Genomic DNA, 25552 nt, shown 5'->3' on the forward strand with positions numbered 1-25552 from the left:
ACCTCCAGAGCTGGGGACTCCAACACCATCCTGGGCAGCCCCTGCCAAATCCTGACCCCCCTTTCCATGGAGAAATTCCTCCTGATGTCCAACCTGACCCTCCCCTCCTGCAATCTGAGGCTGATTCCTCTTGTCCAGTCTGTTGTTCCCTGGGAGCAGAGCCAGACCTTCACCTGGTTCCCCTCTCCTGTCAGGGAGTTGTGCCCCTTGAGCCTCCTTTTCTCACAGAAATCCCATGTGGGGCACCCAAACCACAGCCCCCTGCTGTCCCTCCAGTGCAGGGGGGGTTTTGCACGGGACTGGCACAGGTTTTGGTGCAGAGCAGCTGGGCAGAGCAGGAGGCCTGCACAAGAGCAGGGATGAAGGGATATTCCAGCTGGGAAAGCCTGGCATTCAGAACACCTGGTCTATCTGTGCCTCAGTTTCCCCTGTGCCCAGAGAAGCTGTGGCTGCCCCTGTATCCCCGAAAGTGTTCAAGGCCAGGTCTGGATGGGGCTTGGAGCACCCTGGGATAGTGGAAGGTGTCCCTGCCCATGGCAGGAGGTGAAACCAGATGACTTTAAGGTTCTTTCCAGCTCAAATTGTTCCATAATTCCATGATTTTATACTCAGCAGGGCTGGGGAGGGGCATCACCAGCAGGGATCCTGTGTGTGATAGGGGCTCTTATCAGTAAAATTGATTATATCAGTGGTAACAAGGCCAGGTGGGCAGGTAATTTTTCCTCCATTCCTCTCCCATCCCTGCTGACACATCTGGAAAGCTTTACCCTGACTTCCCACCACGCTGACAGGCGGAATTGGAACCATTAATCATGGTTGTCCTGGATCACGGACCCACCTCTCTCAGCTGTGGACAACACTCCAGTTTACAGGCAGCCAGGGCACACAGAGCAAAGCAAAACAGCTCCCTCCAAATCCCCCTGCCCTCGGTTAGGGCTTGGCAGTAGCTGTTGACAGGATCCATTCAAAAACACTCCCTTGGTGGGGAGAATCGAACGAGGACCTGGCAAATGCAATATATTCTTTGGCATTGTGTTGCCCTTTCAGCTGGGAGAGAAAAATTTAAGTTTTTTACCCTTTTCAGAGTGAACATTCCAAGTAAACAATCCATACCTGGCCAGCTACCTGCCTGCACAGCATCTGGATCTTTGTTAAAATGTGGAAGGGGGCTGCCAAAACCTCTTTCTCCTTGCATAGAAAGCTTTTCAGTAGAATACAAATGCTCACTTATCCCATGTCAGATCTGCTTGTGTGCTCTCCAAAATGGATCCTGCCCAGAGTCAGCTCTCACAAAGGATTTCAGAACTTTGACATTTGGTTAAATTCCAATCCATTGTGAAAACGGAATATTTAAAACACTCTCTAGCCAAGAATCTGGGAGCAAAGCCCTCCTCAGCATGAAAAAGCAGAGTATTCCAATGACATTCCTCAAAATGACCTGGAAAGGCTTAGATGGAGGAAAATCAGCCCCTCCAGGGCAGTGAGTGGGAGAGCTGTGCTTTGCTACAGTGAGATGAAACCATCTCTAGGAATCATTTCTGAATTTTAGGGATTTGCATTCTCCAGAAAGACACTATTCCACTGACCCTAGAAATGTGGAACATGTGAGACTTGCAGTGGCTGGATGAAAAAAGACAAATCATTAGGAGTAAATAGGGAGGAAAAAGGGGGGAATTTTAGGAAATATGAGTGGTTTGTTTCTCGTGAGCTCCTTAATGTGAGGAGGGTCCACGAATGGGGCTCAGCTGGGGAACAGGGACACAGGTGTGTGCTTGGGATGGAGAGGAGGCAGCATTCCTGGCAGCCCCCGGCCCCTCCCGCTCACACACACACTCTGAAGTGCCACAAGACAAATAGGACCGAGAGAGAGATGCACTATTTAAACTTTCATCACTATTTTTCTCCCTGGCTCCCCTTGTTTCTTTTGATTTATTTTTTAGTGTGTTTTCCCCAGGCTGTGCTGTTTGCCTGCATCTCTTTCCTCTCCCTCTCCCGGCAGCAGCCGGCGCCGTTCCGGAGCACCGGGCGCTGCCCAGCATTTTTCAGGCTGTCCAGGCTCAGCTCCCGCGGGTAGGAGGGAGGAACGAGGCAGCAGAGCCTGGGAAAGATGTGGCCAGGACACAGCAGGGACAACAGGGCACCTGTAGCCACGACATCTTCCTTTTCCCACCCATCCCTGACCCAGCAAGGACCAGGGGACAGCCCCGTATTGCACAGAGCAAGAATCCCATCCCACGGCCACCCATCCCAGGGCGGGCGACCCTGCCAGGGCTCGGCGTGGCACAGATGCTGGAGGGCATCCCACAAAGCACCAGCCTTCCATGCTGTGCCAGTCCCAGCAGGGCCAGAGGCTGGCAGCACACAGAGGGGGCTGGATGCTTGGAAGCAGTGCCAGAGTTCATCCCAGAGCCAGTGTGGACTCTGTAAATTGACTGTGGACAACACAGGCTGGGGGGTTTTCAGCCTGCCTTGTGTGGGGAAGGTGCAGACAGTTCCAGGGATTGTTTTACAGAATCACAGGAGTGTGGAATGGTTTCACTTGGAAGGGACCTTAAAGCCCATCTCGTTCCACCCCCTGCCCCTGGACCAGGCTGCTCCCAGCCCCATCCAGCCTGGCCCTGGACTCTTCCAGGGATCCAGGGGCAGCCACAGCTGCTCTGGGCACCCTGTGCCAGGGCCTCAGCACCCTCACAGGGAAGAATTTCTTCCCAATATCCCATCCATCCCTGCCTTCTGGCAGTGGGAGCCATTCCCTGTGTCCTGTCCCTCCATCCCTTGTCCCCAGTCCTTCTCCAGCTCTCCTGGAGCCCCTTCATGCCCTGGCAGGGGCTCTGAGCTCTCCCTGGAGCTTCTCCTCTCCAGGTGAGCACCCCCAGCTCTCCCAGCCTGGCTCCAGAGCAGAGGGGCTCCAGCCCTAAAGCAGCTCCATGGTCTCACTCCAGCAGCTCCATGTCCTTCCTGTGCTGAGGACTCCAGAGCTGGATTCAGCTCTGTGGATGGGGTTTCACAAGGGCAGAGCAGAAGGGCAGAATCCCCTCCCTCATCCTGCTGCCCACACTGCTGGGGATGAGCCCAGCATGAGAAGAAAAGGATAAGAAGAGTGGAGCCTCCTCCTGCTGAGCAGCTGCAGACAGGAACAGTCTCCAGGTTCCATTGTAGGATGCCAAGGAAGATCTGCTCAGTCATGCTTGAAGGGGGAATATTCCACACTGGAGTGGAAGGACTCTGAGCCCTCTGCTGACCCCACTTAAACTCTGACCACTCACTCTGTGTTGTTTGCTTTTCCTTACCTGCCAAAGCAAAAGGATTGAAATCCTAATTGCATCAGGAAGGGCAGAGGTAGAAGAGATGCTCATCAAGACAGTGGAGGGAAGAATGCAATTGGCATCCAGGGCTAGGTTTCCTCCAGATCTTAGGTCACCGAGCCCCAAATACTGCCCCAAGTCCCCACTTGGTGCTGCCCTGAGAAGCTCAGCCCATGACAATGCTCAGACAGCAAAATCCCTGCATTTCAAGTGTTGGACAAACCCTAAGAGTCTGTTTATATCCTTCCTAGCTCTGAAGAACTGCTTGAAATCTGAATCCTAAATGTGTAAAGGCCCGATAAATGGAAAGCTAAATGCTACTGGAGCTGTAAGCTGCTCTGCAGTGGTTTAGGCTCTCACAATTTGCAGCCTTCAGGGTTGATAATACAGCGAGACCCTGAGCAGTCTGCTGGAAAACTCTGCCAGGAACACAATCCCTGTAAGGGGATTCTCTTATCCTGAGTAGCAAGCTTCATCCTAAAAGCAGTTTTGTGTTCTAGCCCCTTCTCCTCCCCATGGAAAGCTTTCCTAGACACTTGATGAAACAGAGAACCTTCTTTCTCCCCCAGCATCCAAATTTTCCTGCTTTTTCCTTTTTCTTCTCTCAACCTGCTTCTGGTTCTTCCACTGTAACTCATCCCAGTGAAGCCTCCCAGCCTTCTTTTTGCCAGTTAAACAGCCCAACCTCTGCCGATTTCGCCAGGCAGGGGAGCTGCTCTTTTCCTTTGATCAGCTCCAGGGAGTTCTATATCCATCAGTGTGGCCAAAGCACCCCAGAATCTCTAAAGCACCATGCAGAGCAACACCAGCAAAGCAACAGCTTTGTTGCAACAGCTTGAGCAACAGCTCCAAAATGCCCCCAAGGCTGGTGGGGAAAGCAGATAGTGTCTGGGAAGAGCAGGCAGCTCCCTGCAGTTCTCAAGCAGAGAAGAGGATGCTCTGATCCCAAATGATGCTCAGAAATTATACCACAGCCAATTAACTCTTCATTCTGCTGGATATCATTAGCAAGAGCTTACTGCCAAAGTCACCCCCCCAAAGTCTTGATACATTGACCACATTTTGGACCAGGACAGGATAACAGATACACAGAATATTTGGGGTTGGAAGGATGTCTACTCCAACCCTCCTGCCACAGGCAGAGACATGTTCCACTCGATCAGAGGATCACAAGCTTCCAGAGACTGAGGGCTGAATCCTGCATCTTTCACAAGTGCCTCACCAGCCACCAAACCTGCACTCCAAATGCCCCAGCGTGGAGCAGAGATGGGATTTGCAAAGCCAAACTCTGTTTGTAGGGTTTGTATTCCTAAACCTCCCCAAGGGCGAGCGGCTCGTGAGGGTCAGGGCAGTGCCGGATGAGGTCAGGCCCAGCAGCTGCCCTGTGATGCCTCATAAGCCTGGCTTGTCTACAAGAGCTGAATGTGCTTCCCTGACAAGCTGTGATGCCGTGTCGGAATGCACAAACACCCGGCACAGCAGAGCAACGCTCCCACATCCACCCCTGCTGCACTAGGGGCTCGGCTGAGCCAGCTCAGTCTCTCTGGGGATTCCTTCCTGCAGAGACAAAATGCAGCAGCAAAGGTACCTGAGCTCAGCTTGACTTTTTCATCTCCCCAGGGCCTCGTGTTCTCACCGAGTGCTCACTGGGAGGAAGCTGTCCCCATTGGGGAGGCTGGGGATGCTCTTGATTCATCCCAGAATCACAGAATAGGTTTGGGAGGGACCCTAAAGCCCATTCAGTGCCACCCTCTGCCATGTCAGGGACACCTTCCACTATCCCAGGTTGCTCCCTGCCTCATCCAACCTGGCCTTGGACACTGCCAGGGATCCAGGGGCAGCCACAGCTGCTCTGGGCACCCTGTGCCAGGGCCTGCCCACCCTCACAGGGAACAATTCCCAATTCCCAATATCCATCCATCCCTGCCCTCGGCAGTGGGAGCCATTCCCTGTGTCCTGTCCCTCCATCCCTTGTCCCCAGTCCCTCTCCAGCTCTCCTGGAGCCCCTTCAGGCCTTGGAACTGGCTCTCACATCTCCCCAGAGCCTTCTCCTCTGCAGGCTGAACACATCCGAATTACTTACACTTGTTCTCTCAGCTTTGGGGCCAGGAAGAACCTCCCAGTGGTTCATGGTACTTGTGATCACCAGGAGCATCCTCTGGTCACTGTAATTTGTTTAACTCCCACATGAGCTGGGCCCAGAGCCCCTGGGGAAGGGGAGCCATGAAGATGAGCAATGCATCAGCCTTATCCAAGGGATCTCATTCCACAGGGGACTCCTGTGCTGAGTCTAACACAGCTGAACACTCCTTGCAGATATTTGGCTCAGGGCGGCCCTCAGGGGCTGCTCAGTGCCTGCCTCTCCAGCCCAGCAGCTGGGTGGCCCTTGCCCACCAGCAGGTGTTGGGGTTGAATTACTTAACACTGAAGAAGAGGTTGGCCCCAAGAAGAGGAGGTTGGTTACACAAACCCAGCAGCAGTAAGGTACCAGGCACAACAAGACAGGAAATCTGCCTTAATTAGGGAAAATGTACTGCTGGCTGCAGGGCTTTTTGCTTCCTGCACTTCCAGGACCTGGCTGCTGGAGGATCCTGTTATCTCAGCAACTATTGCTAATGACTGAGGCTCTGCTTGCCACATCCTTGTGCAGCTGCTGTGGATTTAAAGACATCCACGTCATTCCTAAAGGCAGCGTCAGCCTGGGGTCTCAGCCCAATGCTGAAAAATTCTGTGGGGGTCACTAATTAGCCAAGTTGTGCAGGGTGGGACAGTGTGCAGGAAAGCCTCTAACAAGTAATTTTAAAAGCTGATGAATGCACCAAGAGCACCATCATTTAATTGTGTTACTTTGTGATGATGTGCTGTAGGTGCACTTTTCCAAAGGGCAGGGAGCAGAGACCCCAAGCTGTCCCCTCTCAACCAGGCAGCCCAGAGCTATGCAGAATAGATTGAAGCCTGTCCAAGACTGGTCTAAAAATATTCAGCAATTCCTGCATTTTGAGAGAAAATTAGGGGTTTGGCAGGGAGAAGTTTGTCAGCATTTCTCTGGAAAGTTTTGTCTGCATGAAGAGAGGAACACGTGTCCAGCTGAGGTCTTGAGGGCAATGTGAGGAACAGGAGATTTTCAGCTGGGGTGATTCTCCTCCACCCCAGAGGGTCTCACTCTCATGTCCATTTGGAGGTAATTTATGGGGATTCCTACCTCATAAAAAGCTGCATGTCACAGACTCATGGAATCATTCAGGTTGGAAAAGCCCTGTAAGTCCAAGCCCTGTAAGTCCAAGCATCCCCCAGCACTGCCACCATGTTCCCACTAACCACGTCCCCAGTGCCACATCCAGGGATGAGGACTCGACCACTGCCTTGGGCAGCCTGTTCCCACCTGACCACCCTTTCAGTGAAGGATTTTTCCCTAATATCCCAACTACACCTCCCTGGTGCACCTTGAGGCCTTTTCCATCCAGCTCCCTGCTCCTATGGGCTTGAGCTGTCCTGGATCCCTTCTTCATAATTTCAATCTTCTTGGGCATGTGTGGGTTAACTTCATTTGCTTTGCTGTCAGGAATAACCTCCCCTGCAACCCCAAACAACTCTTCCTATTTATATCCCTGGTTTAATCAGGAAGGCTAGCACTTCCATAGCTACGTGATTAAAAATTAGGAGACCAGATTCAGTAGTGGTGTCTCATAATAACAACCAATCCTGGGAGCACAGTGGATGAATAATGGATCACGGCTTCTTGCTTTCCCTCCTTTCTTCTTCTCCCCTTTTCATCTTTTCATTCTTCTCCTCCTCCTCCTCCTCCTCCTCCTCCTCCTCTGCCTCCTCTCCCAGGCTGGAGGTGGGGTGGGAAAGGAATACATCCATCCTTCATATTGCAGAATTTAGAGAGACATCACTGATTCCTCTTCATCAAACCCTCCACCCCAAGCAAATTCCCTGTTAGGGAGCCTGGAGACATCAATAATTCACAGCTACCTGGAGGACTGGGTGATGAAAACCATTTACTTGGGAAGAGATAGCCAGAACCCATCCTCTCTTCACTGCCATGAGCAGCTCCTCAAGGCTGGCTGCTGATCCCATAGGGAGGAACAGGAGCAAAAATGTAAAAAATGAGGATTTCTGGCACAGGCCAGACAAGTGATTCCATGTTTGTTTGCATTATGTTCTCCCCTGTCCCATAATATCCCCTAATAGACACACTACATTGCTTTGCAGAGGAGATGTTGCTGCAGGAATTCCAGGAAAAAAAGTCAGGAATGTCAAACATCCCACCATAAAAGTTCCTTCATTAAATTCCAAGATGGTCTTCAGAGAAAGATTTGTGGGTTGTTTTTTTCCCCACTCTACAAAATGAATTTTCAATACTTTTTACAAGCAGAGGTCAAATTCAATTAATGGATTCAGTGAGGGGGAAAAAAAGCTATTGAAAAATGCCAGATTTGGTTTTAAACAGCATAAACTCATCCAATGAAATAAAATAAATAAATCTTAAAAATTAAAATTCATACTTCCTTTATAGTTAAATAAAATCAGAATGGAGCAGAATTGTTCCCATTTTCACATCTCAGTGACAGGCATTCCAACTAGCCCAAACCACAGATTTTCACTTTCTTGTTCCACTCCTTTAGCTTGAGGAAAAAAAAAAAAAAAAAAAAAAAAGAGGTACATTTTGGATTCATGTAGAAAAGCTTTTTTCCCCGGTCCTTGGGTTCCACCCACTGAGCTGAAAAATCCCATTACTCCCAGCCTGGCAGCCGCCTGTGTGTCCACAGAACATCTGCAAATCCTGGGCAGGCAGCACCTGGGATTGTCAGGGACCAGAATCCCTTCCCAGTTCCCACCCCAGCCTGGTGCTGGAGATTTTAAATCCTCCTCAGCCAATCACAAGGCAGGGGCAGCTCAGGAGCAAAGCCAGGCTTGGGGATTTCAGAGGGGGCTTAGGCCAACTTTGGTTCTGAGGGAGAGCAGCACCGACTTGGAACAAATCCAGCTCCACTTTGGCTGAAAACTGTTGGACTGCACCCAACTGCATCCCCTCTTCTCAGGGTCTGAGGTGCTGGAATGACCCCAAGAGTGTAAAAATCCTTGTTCTCCCAGCCAAAGAAGGAGTCTGAATGTGTAGGGTCGGCTTCTCAAGGTTGTTTATTTTTCCTTATCTAGAACATTCTTTCTCTGACCTGCTGAGCTCTGTCCAGCAAGTCAGCCATGACATTCTGCGTGTCCTCTTGCATGGTGTTTACATTTTAGACTAAAAACTACCTGTACTGTGTTTACAATAATCTATCATCTATGTTGAACAGTGTACCTCTACCTTAAACCAATAGAAAAGTGTCACCATCACAGCAAGACATGGAGGGCAAAAAGAAGGAGAAGAAGGCCAGGACATGCTCAAATCCCTCCATCTTGTCCTCCTGAACTGCATTCTAAAAACCCCAAAATTCTACTTTTTCACCGTGTGCTAATTCAAATATCACGCTACTCAAACCTTTGTGGCTTGTAATTCCTCATAAACTTGGCAACCTTTTCCACAGGCTAAAATCAAAGCCACGGGTGTTTTTGCATTCATGCCAAGGTCTCTGAGCCCCCTGCCAGGGTCTCGAGGCAACCAGGGCAGCCAGAGGGATGTGCTGGACCCCGACACCCTCTGAAGGATGATGAGGGTTGGAGAATTCTGCCACCCACTTCTGAGCGGGGTGTGAAGGAGCAATTTCCCATTTCTTGAGAATGCCTTTCATGTGTCCTTCACATTCCTGCTGGCTTCCCAGCCCCACGCCAGCCCCAGGAGCCCATCCATGGATGGATGGACAACACATCTGTCTGTAGCACAAACAGAATTTGGTTTCCCAAGGGGTATGGCTGGGAAGAGCTCAGTGCCTTTGGGCTGGAAGGGGGCTGCCAGCAGCTTTCAGCAACAAGGAAGCTCCCTGCCGTTTCCCTGGAATTATGTGAGGCATCCATGGGATTGGGGATGCTGTTAAAGAGCCAGGGAGAGGGAGGGCAGAACTCAGGTCTCTCAGAGCAGAAAAGTGCATTTGTCTTACTTAGTCAGGAACTTTTTATCTCTTGATGAAACACCCACCAATGGTCAGTAGAGCCACACTTTTCATGGTTCACCTCTGGAACGGGCTGGACTCCTCATCCCTGGGGGGATTTAAAAGCCATGTGGATGTGGCATTTGAGGACATAGTTTAGTGGTGGGCTTGGTACTGATGGGGGAATAGTTGGACTTGATCTTAAAGGCCTTTTCCAACCTAGATAATGCTCTGATTCCATGAGTAGCTGGACAAAGCTCCATCTCCAGCACAGATCCTGGGTGGAGCAGACCCATCACGGTAGCAGAGACAAAATCTCCCTGCAGGATTAAAGAACAGCCTCTCCCTCCAGCTGGATTTCCCATCTCTCACTGTTCTAGGGTGCCAGGTTCAAGAGCTGGGACCACAAGAGAAAACCAGGGGCCCCTCCTGTGCTTCTGTGCCCCTCCTGTGCTTCCCTGTTTCCACCTGTCCCTGTCTCTGCCTTCATTTCCAGCAGAGATGCCAGGGCCTTGAGATACCAGCAGAGTCCAGAGCTGCAGCCTCCCACAGGCTCTCAGGTGCCTTCAAAGGAAGACTGAGGTGTTAAATGTCTCTGTTTCCCCCTGGCTAGATCTGCATTCCCAGAGGGAGGTGCTGAGAAGCCTCCCTGTGGCAGGAGGTGACCACAACCTGCTTGTGGGGGTGACAGGGACATCAAAGAGAGCAGGGAGTGCCCCATTGCTCCGTGGCCCCTCTGGGACAGCAGGCTGCCAAGGGAGCCCTCCTCAAAGGCACCTGGAGGTCACGCTCCTGATGCCCAGAGGTTATTCCACCCTGAGTCCTACAGGTCCAAATCCAACTGCCCTTTACCCCAAAACAGCCTCACCTCTGTTCCACTGTAGTCAGAGCAGGGGTCACACCCAATCCTCTCCAATCTCTGTATCCTGTGTCCAGCAGCAGCCAGTTAGAGATCCCCAGGGAGGACGAGAGGAGTGGGGATATTTATTTCAAGCAGGGATATTGCTCTCAAAAATACCCTCCCAGAGTTTGCAGCTCAGGGACAAGCAGAGCTTTGAGGATTTAGTAACCCTCGGTGGATTTATCTGCCACAGAGCTGATCCCTCATATTCCTGCATGGCTTGCAGCCACCTGGCCCAAGTCCCCTCAGAAGCTGCTGCTGCTGGAGTTCAAATCTGGGGCACAAGAGCAGCAAAAGGCAGGTGGCTCTAACCTGGGCACTGCCATGGCCATCCCAAACCATCTGCAGAGTCCGAGAGGCCACAGGCCAGCCCTGGCAGCTCAGCCCACAGATGACTCCAGGAAGGTGGGGTTCATGCTTCTAATGACATTGTCTCCTCTGTGCTCTTTCACTGCAGTTCCTCCAGATGACCCTGTCATTTTGGGGGGCCCCATCATCAGCCTGAGAGCAGGAGACCCCCTGAACCTGACCTGCCATGCAGACAACGCCAAGCCAGCAGCCTCCATCATCTGGATGAGGAGGGGAGAAGTCATCAATGGAGCCACCTATTCCAAGGTGAGGCAGGGTGGGGCTGCAACAAGGCCTGTGCTCCTGAAGGGGGTACCAGGCCTGACACTTGACACAATCCCAAACATTTGGGCAGCACCCTCAGCTCTTCAGAGCTCAGACTCTCACCCTGCACCCCTTCCCAGTGGGGAGGCTGGGAGGAAAACAGCAGGATGCAAGTGAGAAGCCACAATCTGTCACCAAAATGGGCTCTGCTCTGAATTTGGCTTTTTGTACCTTCTCACGGCTTGTAATTGCCTGGTGTGGCCACTTCTCCCCCATTTATCCCACCTGCGTGTGGTGTTAATGTTGTGTGCAGCAGCACTGACCCAGCCCTGGTTCTGCAGCAGAACCTCTGGATCAAAGGGGTGGTTGCAGTGACATGTGTCCCCTTTTCCAACTGCAATTTTCCATGAAAAATTGTCAGGGTTCTTGGCATTTTTTAATTTAGACAGAAAGTCTTTATTGGGTCATGAAGGAAATAATCAAAGAGCAATCAGCAGCACACTGGGAATGAGACCCCAAATGTTCTCCTGTTTATGGCCTCCTGATGGATGGTGAGTGTGAAAGATTCAGTAGCACTTGACAGTTTTAATGAAATTTTCTAAACAGCAAAATTCGAAAGCTAAAATGGGTCAGTTTGCAGCCAAAACTTCAAAGCGGGCAGCCAGAGCCATTCCTCGAGCTCCCAAAGATCTTTAATAAACATTTCATCCTCGGCTGCCACTGTGAAGCCTCCATCCAGCCCCATGCCAGCAATATCCTGATTTGCTGGGGAGAGCAGAGGGGGCAGAACATCCTCCCTGCTTCCTCCCTCTCCTCCTCCTCCTCCTGTGGTTGTGAGCTGCTTCCCTGCAGCCAGGGGTGAGCAGGGGGAACCTGCCCCACCTCCCTGCCTGCCCTGTGAGAGGCAGCACTAATTAGAGCCAGGGAGAACTGACCTCTCTCTCTCTCTCAAATGGAGTGGAATTAATTAAAATCCAGGCCATGGACGTGCAGTTGTTCACAGCTTATCCCCTTCACCTCCAGCCTTCCCTCCCAGGGCTGTCAGGCCCTGAGGAGACAAATTTTGAGCCCTCTCCCTTTCAGACCCACAAGCAGTGAGGAGCAGAGAAGGGGGAATGCCCACCTTTAAAATATTTCTAACAAAACACCCTTCCAAAGCAGAGTTTTCCAGGCTGCAGATTCATCTCCCACAGCACAGAGATCTCCGTGGTATTTTAAGCAGTTGGCAGGGATGGGCTGGGGGGGACCCCTGTTCTGCATGGGGGAAGCATCTTTCCCTCCTCCTGGAGTCAGGAAAACTCTGTTTCTGAGACTGAACTGCATTTCCTCCTGACTTCCTGAAGGTTTCCATGAGGCTCTTCCACATTAAAAAAGAAAATCAGCCTTTAGAAAAACTAGAAGACAATTTTAGACTTTTTTGAGTGGGAAGTTTAGGGTCTTAGAAACGTTTCCCTTTTGAAGCTCCCTTTGAAATACTTCCTCAATTTGCCTCTTTCTGCTTTTTCAAGGGAAGTGAAACCAAACCCAGCTTTCCTTTGATCCAGATATTCCAGCCAACCAAAAAAAAGTCCTGTTTGGGTTACTGACGGCCTGAAACCATTCACACTGAGTGATAATTTCTTTGTTACTCTGAATTTCCAGTCCACCAACTGATCCATTTGCAGCCCCCTGAAATCCCAGCCAGGCAGCACAGGACAGCCACAGCTGACTGAAATCCCTATTGAAGGGGATAGGGAACGTTACAAGATCCTGCAGGGTTTGGAGGTTAACCTCAAATAGGGGAAATTTTGCACACACTTAGGGTTCACCTCCACCCCAGCACCAAAAGTGGGGCGTTCCCCAAGGGAAGAGCACACGGGGTGACAATAAATCAAGGACAGGGCAGCATCCTGCATTTGTGTTCAGAAAGGGAATGGAGCTGGGGAAGGGGCTGGAGGTCCAGGAGTGTCTGAGGGAGCTGTGGGGGCTCAGCCTGGAGAAAAAGAGGCTCAGGGGAACCTTTTGGCTCTCCACAACTCCTGACAGGAATTGGGAGCTGGGCGAGGAGTCAGGCTCAGCTCCCAGGGAACAGGGACAGGAGGAGAGGAAATGGCCTCAGATTGTGCCAGGGGAGGTTTAGATGGGATATTGAGAAAATTTATTTACTGAAAAGGTATTCTGCCATTGGAACAGGCTCTCAGCATGGTGGTAGATTCCCCATCCCTGGAAGTGTTCCAAAACCTGTGGATGTGGTGGAGCGGGATGTGGTTTAGGGGGTCAGTGCTGGCAGTGCTGGGTAAATGGATGGACTCAATCTCAGAGAGCTTTTCCAGCCTTCATGACTCTGGCATTCTGGGCTGTTTGTGGTGACAGTTTCTCAGCATCATTCCTTGTCTCATGTGCTTGAGAGGCACAAAGCTGTGTGCATGAAGGCTGTGCCACCATGACCCAGGGAAAGCATTAGTCTTGGAATCAAAGAATTATTTAGGTCAGAAAAGCCCTCCAAAATCAAGTCCAACCATTCCCCCAGCTCTGCCAAGGCCACCACTAAACCATGTCCCCAAGTGCCACAGGCACACATCTTGCTGACATCTGTTTATCTCTCAGTAAAGCCCTGTCTTACACTGTGAGGAACAAACTTGAAGGATACTGACTTAGAAGGAAAAACTGCCTGGCAGGGTCCAAAATCCACAGTGGATAAACCAGAGAGAGGTCAGAGGTTGGAGAATGATTAAAAGACTGAAAACTACATGACATCTTGAGAGCTCCAAGGGCTCAGCTTATCAAAGTCAGGGTTACGGGGTGACGTGACCTCCTGTAAGAACTTGCAGGAGGATTAGGGGATGGTAAGGAAGCACTCCCAGGCTCCTGTGCTCCCAAAAGAGGCACTGCAGGGCACCACAGCTGAGGTCAGATAAATCCAGGGAAGAAGCACGGTGCCAAGGCTGAGCAGGCTGGTAACCACCTTGGTTTGAAAAGCCAGGTGCCTGCTAAGGAGGGCAGGAGCCTCCCTTGAAATGGAAAATGTAAACCTTCTCCCTCTGAATTATTATAATTTTGAAATTAAGGGGCTCTCAGGCAAAGATATAGGAGCGGGAATAGCAGTTCTTTTTTACGGAAGAAAATAAAAAATAAATTAAAAATGCAGTAGTACAAAACAACCCTGCCAGAGTCAGAGCAGCCCTGTCCCCTGTGGGTCAGGGAGGTGGCTCAGCCCCATCCCAGGGGGGCTCAGCCCTCCTGCAGTGCCAGCTGTGCTTCTGCTGGAGCAGGATCTGCACAAGGGGGGAGTTTTCCTCTGGAGCTCCAGGGCTGGGGGAGATGGGCCTGGGCTCCTCTGGGAATGCAGGGGGGAGAAAGCTGCTCCTCTGGGAATGCAGGGGGAAGAAAGCTGCTCCTCTGGGAATGCAGGGGGAAGGAAGCTGCTCCTCTGGGAATGCAGGGGGAAGAAAGCTGCTCCTCTGGGAATGCAGGGGGCAAAGGCTGCTGTGCTGTTCCCAGGTCAGATTGGATCCAGGTAGGAATGCTTGGCTCCTGCCCTGGGCAGAGCATCTCCCCATGGATGATGGAATTTTCTCAGCCATTCAGGGACACTCACTGGCCATTAACAGGAGATAATTAATTATAATAACCCATTAACAGAAGATCTCTCCTGGAAGGAGGATTGGCTGTGGAAGAGATAAAGAAAAAACTGCCCAATGAACAGCAGAGAACTGCCCCAGCTCTGACAGATGGTGAATAGAATACACAGCCCCATTTCCAACCTAAGACAAAGACAGAGTTTAGATCTCTGGCCCTCATCAGTGAACACCTGAGAGGTGATGATTTACCATAGGCTGGGCCCGACCACAGCAGCCAAGGATCCATGGCCAGGGTCTATCTGTGCTGGCAGCTGGCACCACCTCATTGCTGTGGGAAGTGCCCAGGCAGCTTTGTGTGCTCACCTGGCAGCAGATGACAGCAGGGTCACAAAGCCACTTGCCTCTGGCTCCCTCTTTGCTGGTGGGTGAGGTGTCTCACTGGAGCTTTCCTCCCTGGCCTAGGCACAGCACGGCTGCAGGGAAGCAGATGGGAGTTAAAAGCCCAATTCCCAGGAGAAGTGCAGTGAAATTTGTCTTTGTTATTCCCCTTAAGGCTTTTGGCAGATTCCAGCCAGAGGAGTTGTTAGTGCAGGAAGCTGCTTGGTTGAGAAGCTTATTGAGCCTGGGGATGGCGAAAGGGCCCCTCTCCAGCAGGAAAGTCCTTTCTGTCAGATTATGCCCTTTTCTGACCCAGAGATGGGGCAACGGAGAGGCATTTTAAAAACTATTATTCCATTTTCAGTCTCATGTGAAGGGTGAAACAATTATATTTATAATTATATATAAATATATAATTATATATATTATATAACTATATATATTATATATAATATTATATATATAATATAATATAATATAATATAATATAATATAATATAATATAATATATATATAATATATATATAATATATATATTATAATATATATATATTATAATTCATGCCATTAAAATCAGAAGCCAACTATTTCCTAATTACAATACACTATAAGCATTTCTTGGCCTATCAGATTTGCCACACCATGCTGTAAATGCTTTAAAGACAATCATCTAAAATCACCTTTTATGGATCCTATTTCAGTGCATCTTTCATAGTTCTATTTCTCCAAAGTATCCAGTCTGATTTGCAAGGCCATCCTTTAAAACCTCTTTCTAGTTCCATTTCTCTCTCAACAATGTCTGTCCTACTCCCTGGCATTTCTAAGTCAGCATTCCTTGTCTCAAGATTTGCACACAGATGCACACTGCATGATCCTTCTGTCAGGCTTTGAGAGTTTTCTGCAAATCCATTTCCAGTTTCCTCATCCCTGTTTTCCCTGGCAGACACTCCTCCGTGATGGCAAGAGGGAGAGCATCATGAGCACCCTGTTCATCGCCCCCTCCGACATTGAGAACGGGGAGAGCATCGTGTGCCGTGCCACCAACAAAGCCATTCCCAGCGGGAAGGAGACTTCAGTCACCATCGACATCCAGCGTGAGTACACAGCTGGCTGAGCCACCTCTGGCTGCCGGGACACCCCGGCCTCTCTGCCCTGTCCATCACTGTCCCAGCGCTCGGACTCCAGGCAGGAGCAGCATGCTGCAACTGGGGGTACTGGGATACTGGAGTATCAACAGAGTGAAGTCACAGCTGGGAGATTCCATGACCCCTGAGCTCCCTGAGGAACACCCACACTACAGAGATATCCTGCTCCCCGAGTGCCCATGGGTCTGAGCAAAGCAGCACCAGCTGCCACACTCCAGGTGGCCCAGCTGTGCCCTGATCCAGCCCCTCAGGGGTCTTTGGAGCAGGGATGGATCCAAAGAATTTGGGTGAGCAAGCAATATTCTGGGCATGGCCAGTAGCAGAGATAAGTCCCATTAGGGTTTCTGATGCAGAATCCCGTGTTTCCAGACTTACAGGCAGTTCAGTGATACATTTTTTGTAAGACACCTGATCGGGACAGTGTCCCTTGCATGACACAAAGCCAGCAGCAGTCACCACCTCAGGGGACAGTGCTGTGGTCAGAGCTGTACTATTCACCCTTTCCTGTAAAGCCACAGAGCAAATTCTGCCATCTTCCAAAATTCACATTTCAGAGGCCTCTTCCCTCCTCCTCCACAGTAGCCGTTGCTCTTGGGCTCCCCTAACCCCTTCCAGCCACTCTCCATTCACACACCCAGTTCCTGCAGCTGTATTTACCCACGACTTGCAAAAGCAGGATGTTCAATATTAGCATGCCAGCTGCTTTCCAGAGACCAATTAAAACTGGCAAACTCAACTGAACAAACTCAAGCGCAGCAGAAAATTCACCATTTAAGACTTCCAGCTTTTGCTGCCGGAAGATTACCAGGCTCTTGGGTTGCTGGCTGCATGTCCTGACAGAACTGGGCAGATAAAATGAGATAATAGCTTGGGTTATTTCACAGCCAGCAAACAGCTACAATAGCCGGAGACACACTCACACAAACAACGTGGAGCAGAGACATCATTACACCAGGGCAGTACAGTGTGGGCTGGAGACGTGAGCTGAATCCCCGAGCCACATGGAATCTGCTCGGCAAAGAGAAAAACCCGATAAAGAACACCAGCTTTCACTCTGAGCTATTAAATACTCCATGCTGTGAATATAATAACAGTAATATTCTACCCAGCTATTAAAAGTATGTTGTTCTTAATGGTGGCTAATGAGGATATCAGTTTTCCAAAGCTGGATGGGTGATGGGATAGAAAAATAATAAGGTGGATTAACCAAGCTGAGGTGGGATACATTTTGACCTGGATGCAAAAGTCTGCTCTAGCTGCATCTAGTAATAGAATCACAGAATCATAAAGGTTGGAAAAGACCTCTGAGATCATCAAGTGCAACAATTAACCCAGCTTTAGCTCATGAGGTTTCACTCCCAGCCCTGTAGACAACCAGCTGCATTCACTTTGCGAAGAGCTAAAGGTGTTTTTCCTAAGCAAATATCTGGACCACTCATTTTTCCCTAGGGAATTATTCTGAGAAGTCTTGCTCATGGGTCTTTTTCCAATATGTAGCAGAGAAGCAGCACCTCAGGGAGAGAAAGAAGTGGTTTCTGCAAGAATAAGGAAAAGCAGGCAGCAGCTGTTGGCTGGGGAGCTCTTCCCAGCCTGGCATGAGCTGCAGCATCCCCCTGGACCCTGCAATCTCCACCTCCAGCAGTGGAGGTGAATTCACACCATTGCAAACATCAGCCAGCTGCGTGGTTTGAGAGATGGCCTTGCAAAAGAATCCCAGGGAACCAAAAATAATCCTTCCCAGGAAGCAGCAGCCTGGTAAATCACTCCTACTGCTTTCTTCCATTTTCTTCTGCAACTCAAAAGAACATCAGCAATGCTCACAGGCAGCAAAGGAACACGAGGATGGAGGTTATCCCCAGGAAGGGTGTGTGCATGGTGGGAGAGATTATCCTCTTTCAGCTGGTGGAAAATTGAAGTTGGGGTCCCATCAGTCTCGTGCCTGACCATGATAACATCAATGAAAGAGCTGAGTCATTAAACCCTCCCCTCCCAAATATATTAAAAAAGGGGGGTTGGCAGAAAGAGCTGAAAAAAAACCCAGTGCAGGGTCTGTAATGGAAACACTAAGCAGCTCCAGCTGGAACATCTGTTCAATGTGATTTCCGTTCCACCAGCCACATCAAAGTCAGCCTCCTGTGAGTTATGCGTCGAACATCACAAGTGGGATTAAAATCATGTTTAATAGTTTGATATGCCATAAACTATTTATACTGCAGGAGCCCAGTGGCTCCATGGAAATGCACACCCAGCGTGCCGGGGTGGGGAGGAGCAGGGTTATTGCTTATCCAAAGCCATTGCTCCAAGCCCCTGCACACATGTGCAGTTGCTCATTTTTACACCTTTTTTTGTCACAGCAAGAAGGGATTTGGCTGCATCTGTATGTTTTTGCAGGAGGTGGGAGGAGGAGAAGGAAAGTGGAGGGTGATGAGGGGCACATCGCTGTGCTGGAGGGTCTCCTGCTGCATTTATCCTTGGAGCTTTGCAGTGTTTGATTCCCTTTTGTGCTTCCTGCTGGGAAGTGGAAAGCCCAGGGCTGAAGTGGCACCTTGGCCTTAGTGAAGAGGTTTGGAAGAGCTTGTCCACGGAGAGGGAAGTGCACCTGGCAGGGCAAGTGCCAGCACAGTGCCTGCAGCCCATGGGGCTCAGCCCACAGCCACTCCTGAGGTGCTGAGTGGGAACAGGGGGAGCTGGGGGGTTTGCCAAGGTGCCTCTGGGGCTGCAGGGCTGCTGAGGAGTGATGCTGGCCCTGGTACCCATCCCAGTGCCAGCCCCAGTGCAGCGTGGCACCTGCACCAGCACTCAGAGCCTCTCCTCCCCACCGCCTGTGGGCTGGCTCTATCTCATTCCATCATTCAAATTCATTACAAGAAGCCAGGCAGGAATTATAATTGCAACTGAGTGGAATTACATCCTGATGAGTTACAATTTGTGTCTTTTTTCCCTTTAAAATGCCCCGAAACACAGTGGCACACACAACCCACGCTATCCACAGCACCCACAATACTCGAAAGCCCAATCCCATTTCTGAAAGGCGAGATCAAAGACTTTAATTCATTTCCTTTGCTTTTTTTTTTTTTTTTTTTTTTGTCTTTTTAATTTTATTTTTTTTATTATTTTGAGTGCAGGAGGGAGCGGGCTCATTTTAATACAGAGGTTCCTCTCTTTAAATTGTAGGCACAGCTCCTAACCCATCAAACAATGGGGAAGCTACTAAAGAGAAGTGTGATTCATACTTAACAAAGGAAGGTGATTAGCTGTTGTTGTCTAACAATAGGGAAGTGTCAGGATGCCTGGGAATGAATTAGGAGCCCGCTATACATCTCTGGGCTGCTGTGTCAGGGAAGCTCATTTATATTCCCAACTGCGCCCATCTTTATTGTCATTTGAATTGCACATTTTAAAATGAAATTAGGGTAAATTGAAAATACCTATAATTTCCCCGTCATAATTTCCCATCAGGAAGGCAGGTGGCTTTGCACACAACAAAGCCAGTCTCTGGCTGGGTAAATACCACGGCATGGAGAAGAAGGAGGCTCTGGAGCACTGGGAGTCTGCCTTTCCTCTCCCCTCCCACCCAGCCAAGGTCACTGCCGAGGCACCCCGACCCCGAGCTGCTGCCCTGGCACCTCGCAGGGCTGCAATACCCCAGACTGGCAGGAGTTCCCACGCCAGTGTGCCCAGCTGGAGCCCACACCTGGGCAAAGGCACTGAGCAGCAGCACCCTGAGCTGGGTGTGTGCGGGCAGAGGCCAGCAGGGAAACTTCCATCCCTGGAAAGCCAAGGACACTCCTGGGCTTGGCTGGAGCGTGGCTCCACCGCATCCCCTCAGGAACTCGAGCACTGGGGGTGTCCAGCCCTGCAGCCAGACCCCACACCCCACCCAGGGCTCTGCGCTGCCCCAGCACACCTGAGGCCGAGGGAGGTCCCCTGGACCAGGAGGTACCACCTGAGGCAGGCACGTTTCTCTCCCTCTCAGGATTTTTCATAGAGATGCACAGAGAGAAATGAAAGAGAAAACAATTTCTATTTCTGCTCCTTGTTTTTCCTATGTGGAATGTGTTTAGAGAATTGTTTACCTGGGGTGAGTGCTTGGTTGGATTCTGGTGAGGATTGTTTGAGCCTGATGGCCAATCCAACCCAATCCAATCCAACCCAATCCAATCCAATCCAATCCAATCCAATCCAATCCAATCCAATCCAACCCAATCCAATCCAACCCAATCCAACCCAATCCAATCCAATACAACCCAGTCCAATCCAACCCAATCCAATCCAATCCAACCCAATCCAACCCAATCCAATCCAATACAACCCAGTCCAATCCAACCCAATCCAATCCAACCCAATCCAATCCAACCCAATCCAATCCAATCCAACCCAATCCAATCCAATCCAATACAACCCAGTCCAATCCAACCCAATCTAATCCAACCCAATCCAATCCAATCCAATCCAATCCAATCCAACCCAATCCAATCCAACCCAATCCAACCCAATCCAATCCAATACAACCCAGTCCAATCCAATCCAATCCAATCCAATCCAATCCAATCCAATCCAATCCAATCCAACCCAATCCAATCCAATCCAACCCAATCCAATCCAATCCAATCCAACCCAACCCACCTGTGGCTGGACTCTCAGAGAGGGTCACAAGTTGTGTTAGAGTTAGAATCAGAGAAAGTGGTATGTAGTTTTAGTATTCTCCTTTTATATAGTATATGAATGTATTTTAGCATAGTTATAATAAAGAAATCACTCAGCCTTCTGAATTGAGTCAGACATCAGCATTTCTTCCCATTGGGTTTGCCTACATTTACAATACCACGCAGCTTCTCTGCCCCCCTGCCTGTCACCTGCAGCCTTTCCCCGTTTTCCAGCTGGGACAGACATTGCTGGAGCACCTGGAAGAGGAGAGAGGCAGCAGGGAAAGTTGAACACATAACATGTCCTGGTTTAGGATGTGTTTTTGCACACATGCAGCAGACTCCCACCTGAAGGGCAGGAGAGCCCCTCAGCTGGGTCAATGAGCCCCAACACTCTCTGCCATGGGACAGCTGGTTCTTCAGGCACCAAAAAAGCCCTCCACAAGGCCATTTCTTTCTGCTTTTTGCCCTCAAATAAGGTCCTTTGCTTAAAACCTAAAGCTGAAGGCATCAGTCATCACAAAAACTTAAAAACCCTCTGAATATTCTTCATCTGAACATTTAATCCATTTTCCACTTGCTTTTATCGGTTCTTTCCTGAATTTTATTTGATGCTAAAGCATTTAGATGCTTCTCATATGAAAAGAAGGAGAGAAACTGAGGAGCAGTTGGAAGACTGGAGCAGCCTGTGACACCAGTAAGGCCTTGGCAGAGATGATTAGGCTGATGAAAGAGCAGAAATGCCACTTTAAAGTTAGAGGATAGACAAAAAATCATTGTTATACAGCAAGATATTAAACTGGAGTGTCTCAAAGCAGGCAAGTTTATGTCCTTAAATGAGAATCAGAGCCAGCAGTCACATTTTCCAAGTGAAATGTTACATCAAATGGTGTCTGTGGCTTCTCTTCCTGTCTTATTTGCTGAAGCCCTTCAAGAGAAGAGCAGCGTTCGTGGCATCAGTCTGTCTGACAAGCCTTACATGGCTTTAAACTGAAAAATGGCTTCCCTCTGCCAGAGGACAGAGCTAGATGAGATCTCAGGAAGAAATTCTCCCCTGTGAAGGTGAGGAGACCCTGGCACAGGTTGTCCAGAGAAGCTGGAAGTGTTCAAGGCCAGGTTGGCCAAGATTTGAAGCAGCTTGGTCCTGTGGAAGGTGTCCCTGGCCATGGCAGGGTATGGAGCTGGATTGTCAGGATCTGAGGTATTGATGATCCCGAGATCATAGAAAGTCTCTGTCTGTCAGCCCCACTGCCAAAGCAGAAGCCATCATTGGTCTGTGCTGGTTTCCAGGTTGTTTATTCTGTTTATCTCTCACATGTTCTGCTGCCCTGCCCAGCTCTGTCCTGCAGGGCAGCGTGTGGGGCTCTGCCCTCAGTGGGATGTGACAAACATTAAATACCAGAAACTCCCTGGGCTGCATTTACAAGAACGTGCCAATATCTGTCACCTACGTTGGACAGTGTGTCCCCAGCCTGAACCAACAGAAAAATGCCAACACCACAGTGAGACATGGAGGGCATGAAGAAGGAGAAAAAGGACAAGGCACACCCAATTTCCTCCATCTTGTCCCCTTTGGACCCCTAATCTAGAATTCTAAAATTTTACTTTTGCACCCATGCCACACTTAATTATTCCTCATATCAAACACTCAGAGCTGGTAATTCATCCTGTAAGATTGAAAACTCTTTTCCATGGCCAGAGATCACAGACAGTGTCTCTGGGGGCTCTGTCCAGGGGGGTTCCTGACCCCTGCCAGGGTCTCAGACCTGCCAGGGCAGCCAGAGGGAAGCTCTGGATTCCCACACTGGATGATCTTTAAGGTCCCTTCCAAGCCAAGCCATTCCAGGGTTCTGTGACATCACAGCACCAAGGAATCTCAGTGCTTTTGCCAGGCTTTCTTTCAGCCAGGTTTTGCTCTGTAGCCTGAGACGCTGGCAGGCAGCAGGCAGGGATGCTGCAGCTCTCCTGGGTTGCTCATGGCCTGTCTCCCTTTGCAGACCCGCCCCTGGTGAACCTGTCCGTGGAGCCGCAGCCGGTGCTGGAGGACAACACTGTGAAGTTCCACTGCTCCGCCAAGGCCAACCCTGCTGTCACCCAGTACAGGTAAGGTGGCACTGTTGGCACTCCTGGCACTCCTGGCACCTCAGTCCAGCCCTCTGCTGAGAGCATCTCGCCTTCCCCTTGCAGCACTTCCCCTGCAGGTGACCCAAAAAATCTCAGCCCCCCTGGCTGTGGTTTCTGGTGGCCCTTCCACCTCCTCCCGTGTTTCTCAGCACTTGGTGCTCACTGTGGCTCATCCCCACAGCCTCTGCTGCCCCCATATGCGATGGCTGGAGCCAGCCCCGCTCCCTGCTGTGGCAGGGTCCTTGTCCCCACTCTGGTGGCTCCCTGGTGCCACTCTGGCCTCGATGATGCTGTTGCACGTTGAGAGGCTCCTCTCCTTCTGCATTCTGCAGCTTCTCGGTCAGGGATTCATCAGCACCTGGAGCAGATTAAGGGGCCTGGCACTGAGCTGGCAGAGCCATCTGTTTGGGGACATCACGAGCAAAGCACACCGAGTGAAAAGTCTGTTATGGGAGAATTCCTCTCCTTTTTTTGCACACTCTTTCATGATTTGAACAAAGCAGCTCTGCTGCCATCTCCGTGTAACACTTAAGCAACCACCATGAGCCTCTCTGTGCCCAGCACAGTGGAGCTGAGCTCGGTGGGGCCAGAGCAGAGGTGCAGGTGCCAGAGATGTGAGGGGACACAGGAGATGGGATCTCCCTGAGTGAGCCGTTCTCCCTGAGTGGATGGGTCACATCTGCTAGACACAGTCTGCAGTGCCCCTGCACTGGCCACGGTGAGCTCGGAGCAGGGCACGGTGGTTGAGGAAATTTGGAGCAGGAGGAAATGCGCTTGTTGCTGAGGGAGGTCTGGGGTGCAGGCAGTGCGTGGGGTCCCTGCCAGCCCCGAGCCTCCCTGGTCCTCTCCTCTCTCTGGTGACCAGGGAAAGGATCTGAAGGAACAGCTGGAGCTGGGCCAGGGGAGGTTTATGTTGGATTTAGGAAAAGGTTCTGTCCCCAGAGGTGCTGGCACTGCCCAGGCTCCCCAGGGAATGGGCACGGCCCCGAGGCTGCCAGAGCTGCTGGAGCCTTTGGACAGCGCTGCCAGGGATGGACAGGGTGGGGTTGTTGGTCTGTGCAGGGCCAGGGGCTGCCCTGGATGATCCTGGTGGGTGCATCCCAGCTCAGGAGACTCTGTGATTCTGTGAGTGCACATCCAGGGATCAATGGGCAGGAGAGCAGATGCCCTGCACTGAGCAGAGTCACTGCCTTGGACCCTTGGCTGTGGGTGTGAGGTCTCCTGCATCAGAAAACACCCCTTCTCTCACAGTTGTTTTTGTCTAAGCAGACAAAATATGGGTATGGGAAGCGGGGCAGGCTGTCAGCACACTTTGGGAGAAAAGAGCTTTGTGTAACCAGGTAGAGCCCTGTCAGCCACTCTCCCCTCCTGCCTGGAAGGCTGAGCATGCACACACAGCCTCACCATCCGTTCTGCCTCTGCAGAACCATCCATGGATAATAACAGAGGAGGCACCTCGGGGGACAGGTTACCATGACCCGCCTCCTGTTAGGCTGGTACAGCTTAATTAGTACAATCAAGTTTCCAGGTAGGAACTGTCCCTTCCAGCTGGATATCAGCACAACAAAGCAGTAATTGTGTTCCTGGTTACACAGAAGAGTTATTAATTTGAGAAGTCAATTAATGTCAGAGATACAAATAGCCCAGGTTTCATATTTACAGCTGGTAGGAAAACAAAGTGCATGGCAGGCTGGGTGAAGGGCCCACGTGGCTCTTACCCCAGGCCTGATTCTGGTACAGTCCAATGCAAAGCAACCATCTATGGTCAAGGAACCAGACAGTGACAAAACCCTGGCAAAACTTCTGCTCCTGATTGGCAACAAAGGAACCTTCCACATCATCCTGGCCCCAGCTGGGCTGAGCCCTTGTGCACTGGGGCAGCCTGGAAGGCTCCAGGGCAGGGCTTCCACTTCCTTGGACAGGGACTTTGGACAAGAGGAATGGCTTCCCCACTGCCGGAGGACAGGGCTGGGTGGGATATTGGGAAGGGATTCTTCCCTGTGAGGGTGGCAGGCCCTGGCACAGGGTGCCCAGAGCAGCTGTGGCTGCCCCTGGATCCCTGGCAGTGTCCAGGGCCAGGCTGGACAGAGCTGGGAGCAGCCTGGGACAGTGGGAGGTGTCCCTGCCCATGGCAAGGTGTGGAACAAGAAGGGCTCTAAAGTCCCTTCCAGCCTAAACCATTTCAGCATTCTGTGATTTCTCTTGGCTGTTAGCACCCTTGGGATCCATGCCCAAGCCAAGCTGAGTTGCTTTTCTCCACCAAGCAGAGGTGGATCCAACACTCTCTCCCATCTTTGCTGCTGTGTTGGCAGTGCAGATTTTTGCTGTCCCCTCTGGCTGCAAATGCCACCCTCTGCCCTCTTCCTTCCTTCTCACCCATCCTGAGGCCACAGGTCTTGTCACCCTTCCTATCCCCTGAGCCTCCATGATTCTACTTTGCTGCAAATGGCTCTGGGATTCATTTCATGGTGGATTTTACTCTTAAAACTAATGGCATGGTTTTTTCAGGCCATACTTTCCCATAAAAAGAGTTTTGGGCAGGGAAAAAAAAAAAAAAGAGGTATGATAAATTCAATCAATTGGGTTTTTCATTTCTTGAGTTCCCTTAACATGTAAACTTCACACAAGGCTTTTTCCCTACCACTGTGACAAGCAAACAGGACTCAGCAGTGCTCGCTGGGGCTTCCTTCTGCTTAAAGGCTCTGATTGATGGAGGGGAGATTTGTTTCCCTTCCATAAGATCCCAGAGCTCTTCACTACGTAAAAGTGGCAGATGTTTCAGCACTTAAGCTTGGAGCCCTCTGGAGTGGCACATCCAAGCAAGAAGCCCCCTGCACCTTGACACT

At 50.5% G+C, this 25552-nt stretch overlaps 1 protein-coding gene across 6 annotated transcripts in view; it reads left to right on the top strand.

Moving 5' to 3' along the window:
• Positions 1-25552, top strand: part of KIRREL3 (kirre like nephrin family adhesion molecule 3) — a 385133-nt gene that overhangs the window by 310866 nt on the left and 48715 nt on the right. For all 6 annotated transcript variants that reach the window (XM_077787972.2, XM_077787973.2, XM_077787974.2 and 3 more), the window contains 3 exons: positions 10699-10856; positions 15735-15885; positions 22580-22685. In XM_077787972.2, the coding sequence (XP_077644098.1) occupies positions 10699-10856; positions 15735-15885; positions 22580-22685 (415 nt within the window). The remainder of the gene's footprint in view (positions 1-10698; positions 10857-15734; positions 15886-22579; positions 22686-25552) is intronic.

This window comes from Lonchura striata, chromosome 24 (assembly GCF_050655825.1).
Source record: "Lonchura striata isolate lonStrDom1 chromosome 24, ASM5065582v1, whole genome shotgun sequence".
Taxonomy (NCBI): Eukaryota; Metazoa; Chordata; class Aves; order Passeriformes; family Estrildidae; genus Lonchura; species Lonchura striata.